Here is a 24,121-nt window from a genome sequence, read left to right as displayed (position 1 = left end):
GGGACTGTTCTTTCTGCGCACGTAAGTATGGTAGGGGCTGCCCTCTGAAGTAACGCTGTGTTGCAGTGCCTTGCTGTGGACTGGAGGACAGGTACCAGAGGCAGATGTAGCATTGCACACACATCCTTATATAATCGGGTGGGAGCGAGAGTACAGCTGCCCTTTACAGCAGCTGCCAGCGAGAGTGGGACACAAAATGCTGGAGTAACTCAGCAGGTCAGGCAGCATCCCTGGAGAACATGGATAGGTGACGTTTCAAATCTGGATCCTTCTTCAGCCAGAGTGTGGCCGGGTTATCGTGCTGCGTTGTGCAGTCTGTGAGCTGGTACCTGTCCAACAGTGCTTTGTTTTTGTTACTCTTACTGTTAATGTTTTATAGTTTGATGATGTTGCTGATTTCAGTTTGATTTATGTACATTTGTTTGGTTTGAGCACTTTTGGTGTGTCGACGGCTCTCTGGGTGTGCGGTGCGGTGCGGTGCGGTGTATTAGCTGGTGACTCCATCTCTTTCTTCTGCCGGACATTCCTCCCATAACCGAGGCAGCAGAGTTGCTTGGTGTCGGACTGGCATTAGGGAACCGCTTTGCTGAGCGGGGCTGGGACACAGGAGGGGGTGAGGGGCGGGAAGGCCATCACTGTTCTGATGCTCTTTCCGAGTGTTGGAGAGCCACTTGAAGTTCTTGTCATAGAGTTCTACAGCACAGAAACAGGCCCTTCGGCCCAACTCGTCCGTGCCGACCCCTCTAAATTAATCCCACTTGTCCGTGATTGGCTAAATCCCGCTAAATCTTTCCTATCCATCCGACCTGTGTATTGTATTGGTGATTGGTGACGTCAGACCAACGTGCCCCAGTCTGCTGGGCTACACCTCAGCTGGGCCCTGGAGAATGGGGCACTGCATGCGGTGATGTGCTGCCTCTTGGCATGGAGGTGTGGGGCAGAGACTGGCACAGCCCCAACCTCCCTCCAATCATGCCCAGGCCTCTGAGGGCATGCTGCCAACCACAGCCCAATCCCTGCCAATTTCTCGACTGAAGGGGCAGAGTGGAGCTGGCAAAGCTGCGGGCCAGAGGAGAGTGTGGGACAGGGCACGCTGTGCAGTCACTGCTATCCCCCATCCCCCGTCAGGTAACAAGACCTGAAGCGCCCCACACTGGGTGGGTGACGTGCTGATAGTGGCTGCCTCCTTTCTACCTGTGGTGGATTCTGCAGCCCAAGTGGAGTCAAGCCAGCTACACACCAAGCAACTGCAGTCTCTGCCTCGCACTGTCCTGGCACGATGCCTTCAGTGCAGTCAACAACTGTGCTCCATAGTTGTTCTGCACTATCCTTGCCCTTAACTTTGTAACTGGCTGTCTTCTCCAATCTACTAACGTGGTGTGGTTAAGTAACTGAAGGAAGGCAGACTTCCATCAGGGCCTCCTAACTGCAATAAGGATTTAGTCTCCTAGTCGCTGCTGGTGTCTTCCTTTGGAAGTTGGTAGTTTTAACTTTTAACCTAATTTTGTATGTAGCTGCTCCCATTTTCTCCTCTTTTGCTCCAAGTCGAGCACTTTAAGACAAGAGCTGGAGGTGTCATGGGCAGAAGTCCCAGGTATAGGAGGGGAATGTTGGAGATGGGGAGCTGTGCTTGTAGAGTTGGGTAGAGCTCTGCTTGGTGTTTGCTTGGTGGCTGATTGGCCTTGAATAGTGGAACAGATAAACACTCAGCTTGCTGTAGTCTGCAGTCCTGTCACCGGACAATGCATTTACCAAAGGGCTTTCAATGTCCCTGTCTGTATGCCTGCCTGTCCAGGTGACATGGCTGCAGATTATACCATGCAACTCTCCAGGACAATATAAACATCCCTTTAACATGCGAGTTCTGAGAATGTGCTGTTGAAGCAATGCTTGTTAACTTAAAGTAAAATATATTTAGTGATTACCTGCCTTGTAATACTTCCAATGTCAGGCTTTTCACATGGGATTCATTGAGTCAGACAGTGTGGGAACGGGCCCTTCCACCCAACTCTTCCAGTGGGACCAAGGTGCCCCATCAAAGCCCGTTGTGTTTCAAAGCCCGTTGTGTTTGCCCCATATCCCTCAAAACCTTTCCTGTTCGTGTAGACACAAGAAACTGCAGATGCTAGAATCTTGCCCAAAACACACAGTGCCAGAGTAACTCAGCAGGTCAGGCAGCATCTGTGGAGGGAATGGACGGGTGACATTTTGGGTCGGGACTCCTCTTCCGACTATGCCCTCTGATTTTTCCCCTACCCTGGGGAAAACACGCTGTGCAGTCCCCTCATGATTTTATACACCCCTCAGCCTCCTGCGCTCCAATGAATAAAGTCCTAGCCCGCCCAACCTCTCCCTGTAGCTCAGACCCTCGGGCCACTTGCTCTGCAGTCTTATCCACCACGCTGTCTCAGATGGTCATCTGGAAACCATGTTGTGAGAGTCTCTGCCCTCGCCATTCCTACAGGCAGTGCTTTCCAGATTCCAGCCGCCCTCCTGGTGAAAAAGTTCTTCCTTGGATCCTTCTAAATTTATGCCTCCCTAATTTTCTATACAGGAGAAATCTTCTGACTATCGACCTCATCTATCCCCATCGTCATTTTCTACACTCTGATCATGGCCCCCCCTCGGCTTCCTCCGCTCCCAGGCAAACAGACTCAGTCTGTCCAGTTCTCCTTGTAACTGAGGCACTCCACCCTGGTCAATGCCCTCTCTAAGGTGATCAGAATATTCCAGCTTCACAAATGTTGCAGAAATGGCAGATGGGGTCTAACCCGAGCAAGTGTCCCAGCCACATCCTCGTAAATCGTCCAGTTTGACCACTCTTCCCCTTGAGTCAGCAGACTACGGGCTGTGCCCACTTCACAGAGTTGAACATAATGCAGAGTGAGGGGACTGCCGTCGTGGAGTTGATAAAGCAAGGCTCCGTGCACAAGAAGAGGCCCCTCACCAATCGCATGGCAATCCCTGGACTTTCTGGCCTTTATTCCCCCCTCAACGATACCAGCGCGGTTCCATGGTCATCCGTCCGTCCCATCGCTGTTTGTTGCTGTTCCTCTGCACGGAGGCCTCTGGTTTCCTCACATTACAGGCACTGCCATTCATTATTTCCAAAGGTTGGAGAATTCCTCCAGAACTGGCAGAATTTACTTCCATGATTGATTCCACATCTAATAATGCTTCCCAGGAACTCGCAGGTTAAAGGTCTTCAAGTTGGCCTTTTTAATTTCCATCTTTTCACACACTTCTGATCTCTAGCAGCAGGTGGTTTAGAAGCTGCCAGCTATACTAACTGCTAAACCTTATGCTAACCGAGGGCTTGGGCCTAGCCCAGCCTGGCTCGTGAGCTTTCCTGCTGAATGCTCCTGTGTAAAAGGAATGTACTTCCCCCAACCCTCTGCATGCTTGTAGGTTAAAAATGAAGTGGATAAACTTCCCAGAGAACAGAGAAAAGAGCAAATGAAACGCATCCGAGAGGAGCTCTCGCAGTCTTTGCATGTTCAGGTAACCGCAAGTGGCATTACTCACCAACTCCGCTCTTCCCTGTACCGACCAGAGGTTGCCAGTCTGATAGGGAATCCTTTTGTGTCTGTACAACCACTGCCAGCCACCGGGCAGCGCGGTGTCACCGCACGTGACACTTACATGTAGGTATGTTCACGTGTAGCTTGGGTTATGTTATCCTGGTTGAAGGTGAATGGTCCCAAGCTACGGTTGTCTTCTGCCAGCGTGCTGTCTTGTCACTGCGGGGGAACTTAGATCCTGTGCCTCGTGCTGTTGAAAGCTCCGCAATCAAGTGCCACTGAAATAACAAACCTCATCCGTATTGGGAACTGTCTTCAAGTTGTCTGAAGCCTGTATTTGTTGTTTGGAGCTCCACACACACCTGACGTTAACTCACGGAGAACCCTGCTGTGTTTTGCCACGTCCACACAAGCTGGTACATAGCCGGCTTTTCCTATGACTCCCACTGTCCAACAGCCCACCACCCCACCCATTCCAATCTACTAACCCACCAGCCCGACACCCACACCCGACCTCGCGCTCCTCTTCTGGACCACAGACATGGAGCCTCCCTGACCACCGTTAATTCCGACCTTCCACTCATTGCTGCCGTCTGGCCTCTCTACATCGACAGATCCTCCTCTGCCCACCTTCCACTCCCAGTCCGTGGTTCTTCCCTTATCCAAAGGTCCATGCCCTGGGATGTTACTGATATCATTCAAACTTACAGAGGAATTACTCAGCAGGTCAGGCAGCATGTGGGGGAAGTAGAAACAGAGTGACCCTTGGTCAGAACTGGGAATGGGACTAAAGAAGCGTGTCAACGTGCAGGGAGGATGGGGGAGGGTTGGTGTCTCTGACGGGGTAAAACCGGGGTGACCGTGGGGATAATCTGTAAATGTTACCTGGTCAGTGAATGAATGGGAGCTGGTAGAGAGTGAGAACGCAGACAGAAGAGTTGTGAAATGCAGAGGAAGACAGGCCCGGGAGGTCAGACAGGGCCGGTCCCCCACTCCCAGAGGGAGAATAAAGGGGGAGAAAAACAAACAAACCGACCCAATATCACACAGGATGACTGACACTGACAGAAGTCGCCTTTCCTGAAGTTTAGTTTCAGTACTGGGTTCAGAAGACTGCACTGTGCCCAGACACAAGATGAGATGCAGCTCTTTTGGCTTACGTTAGGCCTCACTGTGGCAGTCCAGGAGGTCACAGACGGATCGGGAATTAAAATCTTCTCCGTAATCTTCATGCACCCTGTCAGGATGCGATCCTCCCCCCCCCCTTTATGGTTGGCAGGTTTGTTGTGTACCATGTCTGTCTGTGTGGCTTGTGTGTTGTGTGCTTTACAACTCCAGCAGTGGACATTTCAAGTGCTGGGGTTCCAGCACTGGCCCGGGTGTGACCCCACACTGGCCTGGGTCTGACCCCCACACTGGGAAAAGTCACCCTGCTGTCTGCTTCTTGTGCATCCAACCTACAGTGCAGTGTTTCATAGAAACATAGAAAATAGGTGCAGGAGGAGGCCATTTGGACCTTCGAGCCAGCACCGCCATTCATTGTGATCATGGCTGATCATCTACAATCAGTAACCTGTACCTGCCTTCTCCCCTCATCCCTTGATTCCGCTGGCCACTAGAGCTCTATCTAACTCTCTTTTAATTTCATCCCGTGAATTGGCCTCCACTGCCTTCTGTGGCAGAGAATTCCACAAATTCAAAACTCTCTGGGTGAAAAGGTTTTTCTCACCACAGTTTTAAATGACCTCCTCTTTATTTATAGTCTGTGGTCCCTGGCTCTGGACTCTCCCAACATTGGGAACATTTTTCCTGCATCTAGCTTATCCAGTCCTTTCATAACCCTCTTATCCTTCTAAACTCCAGAGAATGTGGAGCTTTCATCTGCATGTGGCTCTAACCTCTTGCAACATCAACTGATTTGTTGCCCCTTGGTTAGCATTGCCACAGAGGACCAACCAGTCTCTTTGAGGCTTCTGACAGCAAATGTGATGGGTGTCGAGGGACCAGAGCACTCCAGATGGAAATACAAAAAATTGTCTCTTGGTTGTCAGCTTTATGTAGAATATTGGCCCAGCAATGTGCTTTTGTGTTCCAGTTCCAGGAATTCAGACGTCTGTTTCCTGTAAACATCTGCTTGTGGTCAGTGCTACACTGGCGTCTATCACTGGCTCTTCTGCTGGATATCATGTGCTGTTGAGATGTTTCCAGTGCACCAGGCAAGAGTGACTGGGCTCTGGGTTCAACAGTTGGAACTCATTAGTTCTAGACACAAAATGCTGGAGTAACTCAGTGGGTCAGGCAACATCTTGGGAGAGAAGGAATGGGTGACGTTTCGGGTCAAGACCCTTCTTCATTAGTTCTAGATATTGAACAAATAAGGAATACCCTGGTCTACAGGAGACACAAGACCCAAATAAATTGTCCAAAAGCATTACAAGGGCATTAACAGAAAGAATAATTGTCCAGGTTAATAACCTACCTTTTAAAACTTGTAAACAACCAACGTCATCATCCAAAAGGCAATTGGTGGCGATGTGATCGTTACTATGGCATTGATAAGGTTCCTCATGCTCGGCTGATCCAGAAGATTAAGGTGCATGAGATCCACGGTGACCTGGTAAATTGGGTTCAAAATTTGTTTGGTCGTAGAAGACAGAAGGTATTGGAGGAGGTATAATTGGACAGGAACCTGCAGGCAATGGAGGTATGGTTAGATAGGTACAGGAACCTGCAGGCAATGGAGGGTTATGGCGGTCACGGTGGCGCAGCGGTAGAGTTGCTGCCTTACAGCGAATGCAGCGCCGGAGACCCCGGGTTCGATCCCGACCATGGGTGCTGTCTGTACGGAGTTTGTACGTTCTCCCCGTGACCTGCGTGGGTTTCTCTGAGATCTTCGGTTTCCTCCCACACTCCAAAGAGTTAATTGGTTAATTGGCTTGGTAAATGTAAAAATTGTCCCTAGTGGGTATAGGATAGTGTTAATGTGCGGGGATAGCTGGTCGGTGCAGGCTCGGTGGGCCGAAGGGCCTGTTTCAGCGCTGTATCTCTAAACTAAACCATTGTAGACAGATGACATTAGTAAATTAGAATTGCGGTCGGCACAGACATGGTGGGCCGAAAGGCCTGTTCCTGTGCTGTACTGTTCTATGCTCTAAAGGAGGGTTCGATAAAGATTATCCCTCCCTACTGGTTCCATCCCAAATGATGCAGCTGTAGACTTTGCAGATTGTACAGTGGGAGCAGTGCTATCAGGAACGGGTCCTTTGCAAGAAGAGCATTCATTTGGTTTCAGGTTGAAGGCTGGCTGCTCGCTGAGCTTCTGGGTCGAGGGATGGGGTTGCTGTGACATTGTTCATCCACTGGTGCTGACATCCCTGCAGTCCCACCGCCTCGAGAAAGAGACCGTGGCTGATACAAGGGCACAAAGTTGAGGGAACCAAGAAGGGGAGTGAGGAATGTAAGGCGGGGAATGGAGAGTGGGGAATCCCTGCGGTTTGGCGGATGTATTATTGATAAGATCTACAACATAATGGCCTGGGCTTTGAGTCTGTCAGCAGCTATTTACTGAGCATTTGTACAGCAGCAAATGTGGGATCTCCATTGACATCTGAATAGGGACCGGAGCCTTGTTCATGTTCATAAGTTCCAGGAGCAGAATAAGGCCATCAGGCCCATCAAGTCTACTCCACCATTCAATCATGGCTGGTGTATCTTTCCCCCTCACCCCCATTCTCCTGTCTTCACCCCATAACTGCTGACACCCATACTCATCAAACCTGAAAAATATCTATTGACTTGGCCTCCACTGCCGTCTGTGTCAATGAATTCCACAGATTCACCACCCTCTAACTAAAGAAATTCCTTCTCATCTTCTTTCTAAAGATACATCCTTTTATTCTGAGGCTACAGCCTCTGGTCCTAGACTCCCACGAGTGGAAACATCCTCTCCAAATTCACTCTAACGCCGGCCTTTCACTATTCGGTAAGTTTCAATGGGGTCTCTCCGCCCCCCCCCCCCCTCATCCTTGTAAACTCCAGCGAGTTCAGGCCCAGTGCCTTCAAACACTCATCATATGTTAACCCAATCATTCCTGGGACCATTTTCGTAAACCTCCTCTGCACCCTCTCCAATAGTTGCAGTTCTCATGGCCAGTTCTCTACCTCCCTCCTCTGCATGTTTGTGGCCACCTGCGCTGGCTCACAGGGTCAGCTGTGTGTGTGTGTGTGTGTGGTGCCTCATTGTCCTTTTGCAGACGGTGCTGTATTGTACCTTTATCCACAGGCCATCGCCCAGGTTATGATACAGTCCTTTCAGTTATCATCATGCACCCTGTCCAACGCACAGCTTCAGGATGTAAGTTGGTGCCTTTGCCCTTCCTTGTGATGGGCAGGTTTGTTGTGTATCTGTGTGCACTGTGTGTTGCATGTGTGCCACCTCCAGCACCTGCTCTGTCCGCGTGGCGTCTGCCCTCAGTTACACCCAATGCGTTCTTGTTGAAATCCAGAACTTTGGACAATAACATTTATTTTCATCTGTACCCAGAACAGCTGATTCCTTATTCTGAGGCAGTGAACCCCTGGTTCTGGGTATCTTGGCCCGTCAGGGGTGTGCAAAGAGACTCGGAGGGAAAAAAAGAAAGAAAAGAGACAACAGGTCCGAGCAGGGTCATTTGTGGGTCCTCAGGAAGGTGGTCAAAGACCACAAGATGGAGTCTGGAGGGAGGATCTTCAAATGAAATGAGTTTGGTCACTGGGAGACAATATTCAGTGGCAGTCCAGAGGGAAGTATGCGGATGTTCCAGTGAGTTAGTGTTGTGCCTCTGTAAATCTGGGAGCCGTTCACCATAAAGCAATACCAAAGCCCGGTGACAACATTCGGATTGGTTCTTAATGAAACTGGAGCGTTGGGAGCTGATGGGAGACCCAGCAGCACTATGTAAAATTATGAAAGGCAGAGTGGAAATGTCAAATACTTGAAGGCAGAAGTCTGAGGTCAGAGGGGCAGAGTATACAGGAGATGTCCAAGGCAATATTTCCAACACAGAGGGAGGGAGGTGGGTGCCTGTAACACGCTGCCAGAGCTGGTGGTGGAGACAGATTACGTGAGACCGCACCTGGAGTACTGTGTGCAGTTTTGGTCTCCAAATTTGAGGAAGGATATTCTTGCTATTGAGGGCGTGCAGCGTAGGTTTACTAGGTTAATTCCCGGAATGGCGGGACTGTCATATGTTGAAAGACTGGAGCGACTAGGCTTGTATACACTGGAATTTAGAAGGATGAGAGGGGATCTTATCGAAACATATATTATTAAGGGGTTGGACACGTTAGAGGCAGGAAACCTGTTCCCAATGTTGGGGGAGTCCAGAACCAGGGGCCACAGTTTAAGAATAAGGGGTAGGCCTTTTAGTACGGAGATGAGGAAAAACGTTTTCAGTCAGAGAGTTGTAAATCTGTGGAATTCACTGCCTCAGAACGCAGTGGAGGCCAAGTCTCTGAATGCATTCAAGAGAGAACTAGATAGAGCTCTTAAGGATAGCGGAGTCAGGGGGTATGGGGAGAAGGCAGGAACGGGGTACTGATTGAGAATGATCAGCCATGATCACATTGAATGGCGGTGCTGGCTCGAAGGGCCGAATGGCCTACTCCTGCACCTATTGTCTATTAGGCATTTAGACAGACACGTGAACAGACAAGGGTTGGGCGATTTAGCACATTTGCAGGCAAATTGTATTAATTTTAATTAACTCCATGGTTGCAGAGACATGGTGGGCCGAAGGGCCTTTTTCTGTTCTGCACTGTTCTATGTTTTAAAGTGTGCAGGTGTGGTGTGGTTTCTGAATGTGAGATTTCCAGCATTGACAATTTTTTTTGCTTTTCAAACAGCTTTGTTTGCATTTCGAACAAGTTGAGCAAAAACTATTGTAAAGAACATAGAACAGTCTGATTGTAATTTTCCACGGGTTATCAGGAGATTTCAATCAATTCTTAAACACCCTGTGACTGCCTACTGCCTGCAGTTGTTTCCAGCAGTGATGTATCAGGGCAAGGATGTGTGCACGTCACACTGTGGGCACATCACACGTGCCTGCTCTGCTTTCCCCAACACGTGGACTTCCTCCAGGGGCTGCTTCAGCTAAAAACACAGATGGATGCTTTTCATGTGGAATCCATGCATTAAAAAAAACTGATGCTCTTTTTTTTTATCCATTCTAATAAATCTTCAAGAAATTGTCCTTCGAAGTAATGAAACATAGTGAAATGTTTAGAAGTGTGTGAGCATGTGTGTGTTTGAGGTGGAATAAGTATTTTCTAGTTTTTTTTTTTAGATTTAGAGATACAGCGCGGAAACAGGCCCTTCGGCCCACCGAGTCCGTGCCGCCCAGCGATCCCCGCACATTAACACTATCCTACACACACTAGGGACAATTTTTACATTTACCCAGCCAATTAACCTACATACCTGTACGTCTTTGGAATGTGGGAGGAAACCGAAGATCTCGGAGAAAACCCACGCAGGTCACGGGGAGAACGTACAAACTCTGTACAGACGGCGCCCGTAGTCAGGATCGAACCTGAGTCTCCGGCGCTGCATTCGCTGTAAGGCAGCAACTCTACCGCTGCGCCACCGTGCCGCCTTCACAGTGATTATTCGAAAGCACTGACAGCAGCTTCAGTTACTGGTTATTGCTGGGGACCAGAGTGCAATGGGATGAAGGGAATAAGAATATTGTGTCCATGGAGAATTGAACAGATTCTGCTGCATATCAGCAGGAGCAATAGATTGGAGCTTCCTCTGGCAGCACCGAAGCAATGGGACGGTGTGCAGCGTGACGTGATCCAAGGGAAGGTGGTCCATCTAGCACAGTGACTTGTTGGCGAGGGAGAGGGACACTGTCTCACCAGTGACGAGTTTGGTTTGGAATCCCTGCCGTTGGTGGAGCCTTGGAGATGGGGTTCCCTGGGATCGGTCTGGTCCTCAGTAGTTCAGCTGCACAGTAATGTTGGGCTTCCTGCATCAGAAACAAACTGGGCAACTGGGGAGCGCCTGCTGAGTAATTGGTCAAGTGTCATCAGTACAGCCCCCTCCACTACACTGCATTCCCCATCCTCTCCATCCCTCGTCATACAGCTTCCCTCTCTGTCCCCCTCACTCACTGTGCAGTCACCTCCGTCCCCCACTCTGCCCCTTGTCTCCCCACTGCCCCAGACTACCCAACAGCCTTTCGGTAACCTTCCTGGTTTCACTCCACGACTGGCGTTGTGTTTTATCATCTTTGGCCCCAAACCTTCACCCCACTTGAACTCCTCGATGTGTGTGTGTGTGTGTGTTAGAACATTGAACTGTAAACAGAATTGCAGTCTGTGTGTGTGTTGGGTTACAGCCGATATGTGGCTTACAACACACCTCTACCAAGGACCTGGGTTACACAGTAAGCAGATGCATTTAATCAGCTGGAGTGGAAGCTGTGACATTGCTCGGTAATGGCTCTTGCCTTTGTTAGATGCAACGGTGTGGATATCTAAAGCCAGGATGTATTCTGCTCTGATGGTTGTAATAAAATGGGGATAAGTGGAGGGAGGTGAATCTGTGTCAGAGGGTAATTAACAGTGTGGCCTCTACATTCTGCACCCTGAGCTCTCCCATACAGCGAGAGCCAGCCGTCCCCAGTCTGCAGGCCCTGCCCTGGTCCAGTCCACTGGGCCCAGAGTTTACACTGCGCCACCTGCTGACCAGGACTCTCTGACCACCTGCAGTGTTGTGTCAATGAAGCAGCTCTGTCCTGAACCATTCCTCACACACGCACGTTAGGCCAAGGGCAGGCTGGGCGCGAACATGCCAAGCCTTGTCCCCGGGCTTTCCACTGCACAGCAGTAGATGCGAGAGGTGGCCAGTGAAACGTGCAGAAAACATGGCACATGTCTCCAGGGTCGGATGTGGAGAGGGAAAGATTCCTGCTCAGGACTCTCGCCCCCATTGCAGCTCCCGTTTCAGCGGGATACTGTCCAGGAGACTTACTGTTGCGAGCAAAGTCTATCCAGCAACACGGGAGCCCTGTGTTGACCTATCACCAGAGTACTGAAGGAGCCTAACAATGTCCCTGGTGTGGGAATCACTGGCAGACATCAGCTGACTGGATGTTTATGGAAAGGGTCAGCTTTCTACGAGGCAGACAGCATTAACAGGGGCTGACGGTCTCTGACCTCTGACCCGGGGGAGTTTGTCAGTCCCTGCGCCGCTGTGCCACTGCCTCGTGCCTGTGTCTATCTGCGCGTGACTTTGTCTCTCCTTCCCTCCCCGTGCTTCCCATCGCACGGCCGCTCCCCAGGAGCAGGAGTTCCTGCAGAAGCAGCAGCAGGAGTTGGATGGAGCGCTGAAGAAGATCATTCATCAACACAAGCTTGAGCTCGCCACCATCGAACGGGAGTGTCTGAATAACAAGCAGCAGATGATGCGAGGTGAGGCTGGGGGGAGGGGCGGCAGTGTGGGCGGGGGGAGGGGGGGGTGGGAGGGCCGCAGGGGGGTCCCGGAGGAGATGAGGGGAGAGTTGTGGGGGGGTGGGTTCCTGGGGGAGATCAAGGGGGGAGAAGGATGGCAGGAGGAGAGGGGAGAGACGCGGGCGTAGACGGGGGGGGCCCACATGGGAGTGGTCCTGGAGGAGATGGAGGTGGAGAGAGACCGCAGAAGGAGAGGGGAGAGATGGGTGGAGGGGGGGGGGGTTGGGGGAATAGGGGCCGTGGGGAAGAGGGGTGCTGGGGAGGGGGGGGGGGGGGGGGGGGGGAGGGGAGTGCAGGGACAACAGAGATGGAGCCCTTGGCGTATAGGGTCCTGATCTTTTGGGACGACTGGTGTGGGGTGGAGCGGTTGGGAGGAGGGTGGTGCAGTGAGGAGGGGCGGTGTGGTACGAACTGACTCTGCTGTTGATAGTACCCATGGCAGGACACAAACGTCACTGGTCCACGGCAGTGATTCCGCTCTAGGGCGGGCACACTGGGGGGCTGTACTATCACCGGTGTGTCTGTCGGGGTCACCCTGAGGGGTCGGGGTGGCGTGGCCGAGGGATGTCATCATTGGTTCTTGCATGTCGTTATGCAGCGAAGGAGGCGGCGATCTGGGAGGTGGAGGAGCGGCATCTGCAGGAGAAGCACCAGCTCCTGAAGCAGCAGCTCAAGGACCAGTACTTCATGCAGAGGCACCAGCTGCTGAAACGCCACGAGAAGGTCAGCCCATGCTCGCCCTGGGCACGGCGCACCCACTCACCGCTGGCACAGCCGGCATCTCCACACCTACTCTGTGGGCACAGTGCACCCACTCACCGCTGGCACAGCCGGCATCTCCACACCTACTCTGTGGACCCGGTGCATCTACTCACTGTGGGCACAGTGCACCCACTCACCGCTGGCACAGCCGGCATCACCACATCTATTCTGTGGGCACAGTGCACCCACTCACCGCTGGCACAGCCGGCATCACCACATCTATTCTGTGGGCACGGTGCATCTACTCACTATTGGTACAGCTGGCATCACCACACCAACTCACTGTGGGCATGGCACACCTACTTCAGCGGGCACAGCTGGTATCACTGCGCACACTCACCATGGGCATAGCCGGCATCACCACAACCACTCTGGGCACAGTGCACCCACTGCAGTGGGGCATGGCCGGTATCACTGTAGGCTCAACTGGCATAACTTGCTCACTAATCCTTGCAGACTGTTTTTTCTTTCAAAAAGGGGTATTAGTGCAGTTTACAACGATACAATAGTAACACACCCTTGCGTAGGATGGAACTGCAGATGCTGGTTCACACCAAAGATATACACAAAAAGCTGGAGTAGCTCAGCCGGTCAGGCAGCATCTCTGGAGAGAAGGAATAGGACACATTTTGGGTTGAGACCCTCCTTCAGACTCTGTCATTCCCTTTATCATGTATTTGCACACGGGGGATGGCTAGATTGTAATCATGTATTGTCTTTCCACTGACTGGTTAGCACGCAACAAAAGCTGTTCACTGTGCCTCCGTACAGGTGACAATAAACTAAACTCATAACCATTCACACCTTGCCATTCACACTTGCTTACTGGCCTTATCTCAGCGTGACATCAATTTTCCCACCAAACCTTGAGCGGTGTCTTAGGCTCTGCTCGAGATCTAACCCCTCAGTGTGAGCTTTTGCAGACAATCCGCTGTCTGAAGAAGGGTCCCGACCTCAAACGTCACCTATCCATGTTCTCCAGAGGTGCTGCCAGACCCGACCGATTACAACTCTCTCCTTTCACTTTTCACCTCCTGACCCTTGTGTCCAACCACAGGAATGAACGAGTCTCTAGCTTCTCGTTTGTGCCAAGTGATCAACACTACGTCTCATCCCCTTAACATTCCCCTTAACATCTTAAAAACTTTTGGCAAATCAGCCATTAGTCTTGGAGAGTAAAGGGAGAGTAAAGTCCTAGTTTATAAAACCTCAGCTAAAAACCATTGGAGTCCAGCTATCAACCCAGTAAATCTACACTGTCCTACTTCCTCACACTCCACATGCCTCAGATGTAGAATAATCCATGGAGCATAACTTCCAAAGTTAAGAGCCAACAGAGTAGGTGCTGGAGGAACTCAGCGGGTCAGACAGCATCTGTGGAGGGATGGACAGGTTGGGGTTGAGACCGATGTCAGAATCGGCATGAAGAAGGGTCCTGACCTTAAACGTAGTCTGTTCGCTCCCTCCCCAGATGCTGTCTGACCCGCTGAGTTGCTCCAGCATTTTATGTTTTGCTCAAGATTCCAGGATCTGTAGTCTCCTGTCTCTCAACTTCTGTAGTCTCCTGTCTCTCAACTTCTCCCGTCTTGTCCGTTAGCCTGTGCCCCTCTGCCCTCTTTGATCTTCTCCTGTGATCGTTACACATAGGGGTTGTGCAGTGACTTCACTTGTTCGGTGGCCAATCTAAGGGGGGCACAGTTGTCGCAGCGGCAGAGCCACTGCCTCACAGTGCCAGAGACCTGGGTTCAATGCTGACTACGGGTGCTGTCTGTACAGTTTGTACGTTCTCCCTGAGACCGTGTGGGTTTTTTCCAGGGTGCTCCAGTTTCTTCTCACATTCCAAAGACATGCAGGTTTGTAGATTAATTGGCTTTGGGAAAAATTGTAAATTGAACCTAGTGTGTAGGATAGGCTGTAAGGGAATCGGCGTGGACTCGGTGGGCCGAAAGGCCTGTTCCCGCGCTATATCTCTAAACTAAACTAATCACCGTACTTCATTTGCTGACAGGAAATGGAACAGATGCAGAGATACAACCAACGTCTGATTGAGGAGCTGAAGAACCGACAAACCCAGGAGAGAGGCAGGTTGCCCAAAATCCAACGCGGTGATGCCAAGACCCGCATGGCCATGTTCAAAAAGAGCCTGCGCATTGGCTCCTCTAGTTCCCCGGAGCTGGATCGAGAGAAGATTAAGCAGGTGAGGTTCCGGTGCTTGTCCATTCTGACACATCCCACTTGTCCAACCAGCAGTTGCCCATCGGCTCTACGAGGGGGGGGGGGCAATGAAGTGGATCAGAGGGTAGATGGCCAAGGGCAAGGGGGGAAAGGAGGCCTTGGTGTTTGGGCAGATTTGTAAAGGCCATTACACAGGGTCAGGACTGGACTGGACTGGGACCACTGCCAGTTACTTCCACAGTGCCCTGGACAGGAGCAGATCGACATTCCCACTGGGCCAGAGCAGACCGGCAATCCCACTGGGCCGCAGGCTGTGCTGTTGAGAGGCCTGTGCTCGTAGAGTCACGCAGCATGGAACAGGCTCTTCGGCCCAACTCGCCCACACCGGCCAACATGTCCCATCCACACTGGTCCCACCTGCCTGCATTTGGCCCATATCCCTCCAAACCTGTCCTATCCATGTACGTGTCTTAATATTTCTTAAATGTTGCGATAGAACCTGCGCATGCAAACAGCCCACACACATCCTGTGGGACAGGAACTGGCCCTGGGAGAGGGACGGGCCCTGTGTGATGGGCAGGGGCCCTGGGGTAGAGGCACTGGCCCTGTGGGATGGGCACTAGATCTATGGGACAGGTTCTGACCCTGAGAGAGGGACATGTGCCCTCAGTGGAGGAGGGCACTGGGAGATAATTACTGACCGATCCTTACCCCGGGCAGTTTGCCAGCCAGGAGGACAAGAGGCAGAAAAACGAGAGGCTGCAGCAGCACCACAAGCATGAGAACCAGATGCGGGACCTGCAGCTCCAGTGTGACGCCAACATCCGCGAGTTACAGCAACTGCAGGTAAACTTCCCCCAGCTTGTACACCCACCCTGGCCCCTGCCCCACACCCACCCTGGCCCCTGCCCCACACCCACCCTGGCCCCTGCCCCACACCCACCCTGGCCCCTGCCCCACACCCACCCTGGCCCCTGCCACACACCCACCCTGGCCCCTGCCCCACACCAAGCCCTGGCCCCTGCCCCACACCAAGCCCTGGCCCCTGCCCCACACCCACCCTGGCCCCTGCCCCACACCCACCCTGGCCCCTGCCCCACACCCACCCTGGCCCCTGCCCCACACCCACCCTGGCCCCTGCCCCACACCAAGCCCTGGCCCCTGCCCCACACCCACCCTGGCCCCTGCCCCACACCCACCCTGGCCCCTGCCCCACACCCACCCTGGCCCCTGCCCCACACCCACCCTGGCCCCTGCCCCACACCCACCCTGGCCCCTGCCCCACACCCACCCTGGCCCCTGCCCCACACCCACCCTGGCCCCTGCCCCACACCCACCCTGGCCCCTGCCCCACACCAAGCCCTGGCCCCTGCCCCACACCCACCCTGGCCCCTGCCCCACACCAAGCCCTGGCCCCTGCCCCACACCAAGCCCGGCAACCTGCACCCTCACACATGCACCACTGCCCCGGTTCCACTGGCAGCCGCACAATGTACCACCTCAGTCCCACCCCCACCCCTACCATCTCTGCCCCACAACATGTACCAGCCCCACTAGCAGTCCCACATTATCCACCTCAGTCCCACAACCCATCCCTACCCAACAACATGCCCTCCCCCCCACCTTCACCCCGACCCAACAACACGTACCATCCCCCCAGTCCCACTAGCAGTCTCACATTATCCACCTCAGTCCCACACCCCATCCCTATCCCCTACCCAACAACATGCCCCCCCCACCCCACCTTCACCCCAGCCCAACAACATGTACCGCCCCACTGGCAGCCCCACAATATCCACAGTCCCCCACCTCCACTGCTTGCCCCACCCTGGGCCTTGCAACATGTAGACCCCTGGCCCCGACTCCACCCCCAACCCTACCGCCTGACCCACAGCATGTACCCTTTCCCTCCTCCCACCCTCACCCAGCCCCACCTTCGCCACAGCCCAACAACACGTACCACCCCCCCCCCTTGGCCTCGTATCCCTGGCCAAACAAGCTTGTGCAGTGTTGGTTGAAGGCTTGGGCGATGTGGTGTGAGGCAGGGGCCTGGGCCGCTGACCGTCTCTGTCCACTTTCTTTGCTGGTGCAGAATGAGAAGTGTCACCTGCTGATCGAACACGAGACCCACAAGCTGAAGGAGGTGGATGAGGAGCACAGTCAGGAGCTGAAGGAATGGAGGGACAAGCTCCGGCCTCGCAAGAAGGTATGGACATCCTATTCTCCAATAACACTCTACCACACTATTACTTTAGTTTAGAGATACAGTGCGGAAACAGGCCCTTCAGCCCACCGAGTCCGCACCGACCAGCGATCCTCGCACACTTGTATTATCCTACACACACTAGGGACAATTTACAATTTTACCAAATCAATTAACCTACAAACCTGTATGTCCTTGGACTGTGGGACGAAATCGAAGATCTCTTAGAAAACCCATGCAGGTCACGGGGAGAACGTACAAACTCTGTACAGACAGCACCCATAGTCGGGATTGAACCTGGTGTATGTGCTGTAAGGCAGCAACTCTACCGCTGCGCCACCGTGTCACTATTCTGCGCTCTGGTATTTTTCTCTTCGCACTACCTGTTGTACTTGTGTACGGCTTGATTGTACTCACGTACGGTATGATTTCAGTGGATAGCACGCAGACAAAGCTTTTCACTGCATCTCGGTACTCGTGACAATAACAAAACCAGCACCAAGCTTCCTCCATCACTAATTGTTGAACAAAACTATTTCAGGCTCTGGAGGAAGAATTTGCTCGGAAGCTGCAGGAGCAAGAAGTCTTCTTCAGGATGAGCGGGGAGTCGGAATGCCTCAACCCTTCGGCACAGAGCCGTATCTCCAAGTTCTACCCAGTCCCGAGCCTGCACTCCACAGGGTCCTAGGCACCAGCCCTGCAGTAATCTTCCAGTGTAACTGTTATATATAGTGCTGCTCCAGTAACCCGCAGCAAGACTCTCGCTGCCTCTCTACCACCTCGGAGTTCGAAGACAATCAGCATGTGACTGTTTGGACTGAAACCTTTCTAACACCAAAGGGCTGCTCGTGTTGAGGGGCCCTGGATAAATTGCGTGACTTCATCCCTTGCCACTTTGAAAGTCAACAAGCCTGGGGGTGCGTGATCGTATCGAATGGCACCATTCCACCCTCTGACACACTCTTCACTGCCCTGTGACCACAGGGGAGAGCCACTGGGCGGGTCTGGGCCACAGCCGCTGTCCGGAGAGGTGGGCAGTACACTGAGGGTGTAGCGGCCCACAGTGCTGCTCTCTTGCATGTCCAGGGTTCACTGTGCATGTCCACTAGTTTCCAGTCATCAACAGCAGTTATCAGTTCAACCTTCCGTTAACATTCAGCTCCTGCATCATTCTGAGCAAACTAACAGAACTGACAGCTTTGAACGTTTCTTACATGTGTGGGGCATTTAATCCAGTCATGGACCTGCAGAGGAAGCACGGAACAAGGTGCCCCCTGTGACTGGGCACTCGGGCAGTCACCCTGTCAGACAGTGGGCGACGGAGTTGCAGGGTATTAGAGCAGTGGCCTGAGTATTAGAGCAGTGGTGGAGTGAGGCTGCAGGTCTGACTTAGACTGTCCCTGTTTCCCGTCGCCTTCCCCGTCTCTTTGTGAATAAAGACGAGCTTCCTGATGGCATCAGTGCCCCTGAACAGGCATGTAGTTTGATGGCATCAGTGCCCTCAAACATGTGTGTAGTCTGATGGCATCAGTGCCCTCGAACATATGTGTAACCTGGCATCATGGTCCTCGAACCCGCGTGTAGTCTGGTATTAGTGCTCCCGAACACACATGTAGTCCAGTGGCATCATTGCCCTGAACATGCGTGTAGTCTGATGAAATCAGTGCCCCCAAGCACTCATAGACTGGCATCAGTGCCTCCGAACATGCATGTAGTTTGATGGCATCAGTGTCCACAAACACGCGTGTAGTCTGGCATCAGTGCCCCTGAACACGTGCAATCTGCCCGACCGTCAGTGAGGACAAGGATCCTTGCCGTTACTGCAATCAATTAGTTCTTCAGGTGTAGTCAGGCTCTGAGCTGGGTGCCCTGTGAGGGGGTGGGGGGTTGAGGCAGGGGTACCAGGCCTGGCATGGGATGCCCCCTGTAACCCCGACATGTTGTGGGGTACACTGGAGCCAGACGAGGGGCGTCACAAGCACTGCTCTCACTGGACAGTCAGCTTGTTTCACAAGTTCAGCGTTTCACTCCACTGCATTTAGTTAAAGAACCAAACTGTTATTCAAACCATCACAAAATTTAACTTAGTTCAAGTTCAAGTTCAAGTTTAGTTTATTTGTCACATGCACATACACGATGTGCAGTGAAATGAAAGTGGCAATGCCTGCGGATTGTGCACAAAAAAGAATTACAGTTACAGCATATAAATAAAGTAAATACAGAGAAGACAAAATTTAGTCCCTGGAGTTATAAAAGTTAACAGTCCTGATGGCCTGTGGGAAGAAACTCCTCTCCGTTTTCACAGCGTGACAGCGGAGGCGTTTGCCTGACCATAGCAGCTAGAACAGTCCGTTGCTGGAGTGGCAGGGGTCCCTCATAATCTTGCTTGCTCTGGATCTGCACCTCCTGATGTATAGGTCCTGCAGGGGGGCGAGTGTAGTTCCCATGGTGTGTTCTGCCGAACGCACTACTCTCTGCAGGGCCATCCTGTTCTGGGCAGAGCTGTTCCCAAACCAGACTGTAATGTTGCCGGACAGGATGCTCTCTACAGCCCCAGAGTAGAAGCAATGAAGGATCCTCAGAGACACTCTGAATTTCCTCAGCTGTCTAAGGTGGTAAAGGCGCTGCTTTGCCTTACCCACCAGTGTGGCAATGTGCGTTGCCCATGTCAGATCCTCTTTGATGTGGACTCCCAAGTATTTAAAACTGCTCACCCTATCCACAGTAGACCCATTTATCTCCAGTGGCGTGTACATCCTTGGATGTTGAGCCCTTCTAAAGTCCACAATCAGCTCCTTAGTTTTTGTGACATTCAAGAGGAGGCTATTGTCCTGACACCAGAGTGCCAGATCAGCCACCTCCTCCCGGTAGGCCTTCTCATCGTTGTTGGAGATCCGGCCCACCACCACAGTGTCATCAGCAAACTTGATGATGGAGTTTGAGCTGAACCTGGCCACACAGTCATGTGTGTACAGGGAGTACAGTAGGGGGCTAAGGACGCAACCCTGGGGGGATCCTATGTTCAGGATCCTATGTTCATGTGAACTTAAGGATCATTGTTGCAATTAACTAACTCGCCATCCCTCCACTTAACTCAATGACCATCTCTGTGCTGTTTATGGGTTGGTTTGTACATCTGGACATTGCATGCAAATGGCAGAGGGCTTGTGCTGTGCTGTAAGGAGGGTGTTTGAGGGTGAGGGAGTGTCCCACATACCTGCTGCCATTGTTGCCCTGGCTGCTTGTGGAGATGCCGGTGAACAGCCTGGGTGAGTAACAGCAGCGCCTGGATCACGGTGCATGTTTGACACAGTCAATGTTCGAATGCTGGACCATGTGCCAATCATTTAACTAAATCATCATCACTACATTACCAAACTAACATTACATTTGGACGACATTGAATTATTAAACAACCATCACTACATTATTAAAACCATCACCCTATTGGGTGGCCAGTGAATTGCTCAATAACCCTGATGGCCTACAGTGAATGAGGGTGAAGTGCTGTGAAAGCTGTGATGTGATGAAGTCCTTTATAAATGCAGATCCTTCGTCTCTGAACTAACAGTAAAATGTCCTGATCTACTTTTGATTGGGAGTGGGTTGTCGATGGAGTTCTTGTGTGGTGTAAGTTTTAATATGACTGACAATCCCATCTTGGGCCAAGAGTCAATATCATCCCTGACCCTTCACCCCTCAGTGTGAGGGTTCACCCCTGATCCCTTCACCCCTCAGCGTGTGGAAGAACAGTTTGCACAAATAATTCACAGCCACTGTGATCTGCTCCCTATCTCGGACACTATATACTTGGGTTGTTTTAATGGATGAAATTTTGTTCTGATGTGCGTATTTCCCCCTGTGCAGTTGGGGTCTGACCTGCACTGCCCCAGACTGCGGTGATGTGAACCCTCCCGGACTGGGAGAGTGCAAGGCTGCTGAGTTTTCCATCTCCACCAGGACATGTTACTTTTGTGTGAATAACTTGGGAAGCCAGTACTGTAAAGCTGATCACGGCAGGATCTCACTGCCTGGGTACCGAGCACAATGGAACCTGTTTCAGAAATGAGCTGTTTAAAGCTTTCCCCACCATCCTCATGCCAGTCGCCAGTCACCAGCCTCAAACACAGATCCACAGAGCCACAGGTCCTGCAGTCATAGATTCACAGAGCTGTACTGCACGGAAACAGGTCCTTCGGCCCAACTCATCCATGCCCACCGATGGCATTCTGGGCTAATCCTATTTTCCTGCATTTGGCCCGTTTCACTCTAAATCTGTACAAATGCCTTTTAAAAGGACCTGAGCTATAGGGAGAGATTGGGCAGGCTAGAACATTATTCCATAAAGTGCAGAAGGATGAGTGGTGATCTTATAGAGGCATAGAAAATTATGTGGGGTGTAGGGTGAATGCACAGTGTGTTTTGCCTAGGTTAAGGGAATCAAAAAACAGAGGACAAAGGTTTAATAGGAACCTGACAGTGGTGGGTATATGGAACAAGCTGCTAGAGGAGGTAGTTGAGGTAGGTACTGTAACAACATTTTAAAGACATTTGAAGATGTACAGGTATGTAGGTTAATTGGCTGGGTAAATGTAAAAATTGTCCCTAGTGGGTGTAGGATAGTGTTAATGAACGGGGATCACTGGGCGGCACGGACTTGGAGGGCCGAAAAGGCCTGTTTCCGGCTGTATATATATGATGATGATGATATGATGATGAAGATGGACTCAAAATGCTGGGGTAACTCAGCGGGTCAGGCTACACCTCTGGAGAAAAGGAATAGATTACGTTTTGGGTCGAGGTCGTTCTTCAGACTGCGAGTCAGGAGAGCGGGAAACTAGAGGTATGAAAAGATACAAAAGACATTTGAACAGGTACATGGTTAGGAATGATTTAGAGGGATATATGCCAAATGCGGGCAGATGAGACTAGCGTAGATGGGGCACCTTGGTCAGCATAGACAAGTTGGAATGAAGGGCATGTTTCCATATTGTATGACTATGACTTTAAAAGTCATGGTTGTATCCACTTCTATAGCTTTGTATTGTATGGCAGCTCATTCATTCAGACCATTCTCTGAGTCACCTTCCCCTCAACTAACAATGAACCATTCTACATTTCTTATCATCGTCTGCTTTGATCTGTTATTTTCACACCTTACCCTTCCATATCTCTAGTCTCCCTCTCCACTACCTCAGTCTGAAGAAGGATCTTGACCTGAAACCTTACCCATTCCTTCTCTCCAAAGATGCTGCCTGTCCTGCTGAGTAACTCCAGCATTTTGTGACTTTCTTTGGTGTAAACCAGAGTTTAGCTTGAAACGAAACTAATTTTGGATCCAGTTTGTCAAATTGCCTTAAACGCCCTGATTTTATTTGTGGACTGCTCTCCCGTATGGGACCTCGTTAAAGTTCACGTAGACTACACCAACCATACTGTCTTTGTTGATACACTTGTCACAAAAGATTCAAAGTTTAGAGAGAGCTTCGCTACATGTCCATCATTGGAATATGTGATGGTACAGTTTAGAGGAAGCTTTACTCTGTGTCTGACCCGTGCTCTCCATAAGTATGTAACAGCAGTGTGGGGGAAGCTTCACTTTGTGTATAACTCTGACCGTACCTCTGTGTTGGATGGTTTTGAGTTGAAGCACCTTTAATCTGTATCCAACTTTTTCTCTCTCTGCCCTGGGAATATTTACTGCTATAGTACTGAGGACCTTTTCTCTCTCCTTAATCCATTCTGTTACTGACTGGGAGTATTTGAAGTGTTTCATTTTTTTGCTCCCCCATCCTCCCTCATCATGGAGTTATACAGCTTGGAAACAGGCCCTTCGGCCCAACTTGCTCACATCAACCAACATGCCCCACGCACACTAGTCCCACCTGCCTGCGTTTGGCCCATATCCGTCTAAACCTTGAGTATTCATGAGAAATTAAAATAGTTTGTCTCTCTTCTATTATAAAAATATAAACCTCTCCTCAAAGACGGGGTACCAAGTACTGTGCAATATGCCCCAGTCCACGTTGCACAGATCTGGGTCGATGTAGAATAGGTTTCATTGTGACGACACATGTTAAAATGGAAGCTTATCTGCGAAATGTTTTAAACAGACTCACTTCTAAACAGTGTTTGTCATTTACAAGTTAAAGCAAGTGTTTCCATGCAACATTTCCCACAAAATAACCGTGATCTCCTCTGCAGAACTGATACAGAATTTTGTTTTACTTCTGACATCTTGGCTGTTCAGGTTGTGTGTCGCTGTGATCTGGCAGCACACTGCTGAACTAATTCTAACATCAACCTTATTAAAGCAGAGGTTAACGTCTGTGGTTCCTCACATATCCTACCTCCTGGACTCCCAGGATGTTAGACTGTCACTAGTGTCTATATTTCTGATTGTAACTATAACACATGAAGGCTTTGCTACAGCTTTATATATTAAATGTTTTAATATCTAGGGCTTCCTTTGTTAAACCATGAAGAAAACTTATTTATGTGGATATGATCTTCTACATAAGGTGACTATCAAACTTTGTGTGGAAATATTTACAATTGTAAATAAATTGATTCTTGCAAATAACTGGTTCTCAGCATGGTTTTATTTTTAAGCTGATCTCCCTCGTATTCAGCACTCGGTGGGAAATTCTCAAGTGACCCAGAGAATTTTGCAGGTGGGGGAAGGGGAGGGGTGGGGGTAGGGTAGGGGAGGGGGAAGGGAAGGGAAAGGGAGAAGGGTGGGTTTAGGGGAGGGGTGGGGAGGAGTGGGTTTAGGGGAGGGGAGGGGTGGGGTGTGTTTAGGGGAGGGGTGGGGTGTGTTTAGGGGAGGGGTGGGGTGTGTTTAGGGGAGGGGTGGGTTTAGGGGAGGGGTGGGTTTAGGGGTGGGGGGAGGGGTGGGAGAAGGGGAGGGGTGGGAGAAGGGGAGGGTGTGTTTAGGGGGAGGGGAGGGGTGGGTTTAGGGGAG

General features: G+C 51.2%; 1 protein-coding gene across 2 annotated transcripts in view; it reads left to right on the top strand.

Annotated features, from left to right (window-relative positions):
* Positions 1-23,728, top strand: part of slka (STE20-like kinase a) — an 81,437-nt gene extending 57,709 nt beyond the window's left edge. The window contains exons 13-19 of one of the 2 annotated variants that reach the window (XM_078413279.1): positions 3,409-3,501; positions 11,849-11,978; positions 12,616-12,740; positions 14,788-14,976; positions 15,675-15,800; positions 17,047-17,160; positions 17,699-23,728. In XM_078413279.1, the coding sequence (XP_078269405.1) occupies positions 3,409-3,501; positions 11,849-11,978; positions 12,616-12,740; positions 14,788-14,976; positions 15,675-15,800; positions 17,047-17,160; positions 17,699-17,845 (924 nt within the window). In that variant the 3' untranslated portion in view covers positions 17,846-23,728. The remainder of the gene's footprint in view (positions 1-3,408; positions 3,502-11,848; positions 11,979-12,615; positions 12,741-14,787; positions 14,977-15,674; positions 15,801-17,046; positions 17,161-17,698) is intronic. The other variant, XM_078413280.1, reaches the window with a different exon arrangement.
* The last annotated feature ends 393 nt before the right edge of the window (positions 23,729-24,121 follow it).

This window comes from Rhinoraja longicauda, chromosome 16, assembly GCF_053455715.1.
Source record: "Rhinoraja longicauda isolate Sanriku21f chromosome 16, sRhiLon1.1, whole genome shotgun sequence".
NCBI lineage: Eukaryota > Metazoa > Chordata > Chondrichthyes > Rajiformes > Arhynchobatidae > Rhinoraja > Rhinoraja longicauda.
This window is presented reverse-complemented; position numbering and strand designations above follow the sequence as displayed.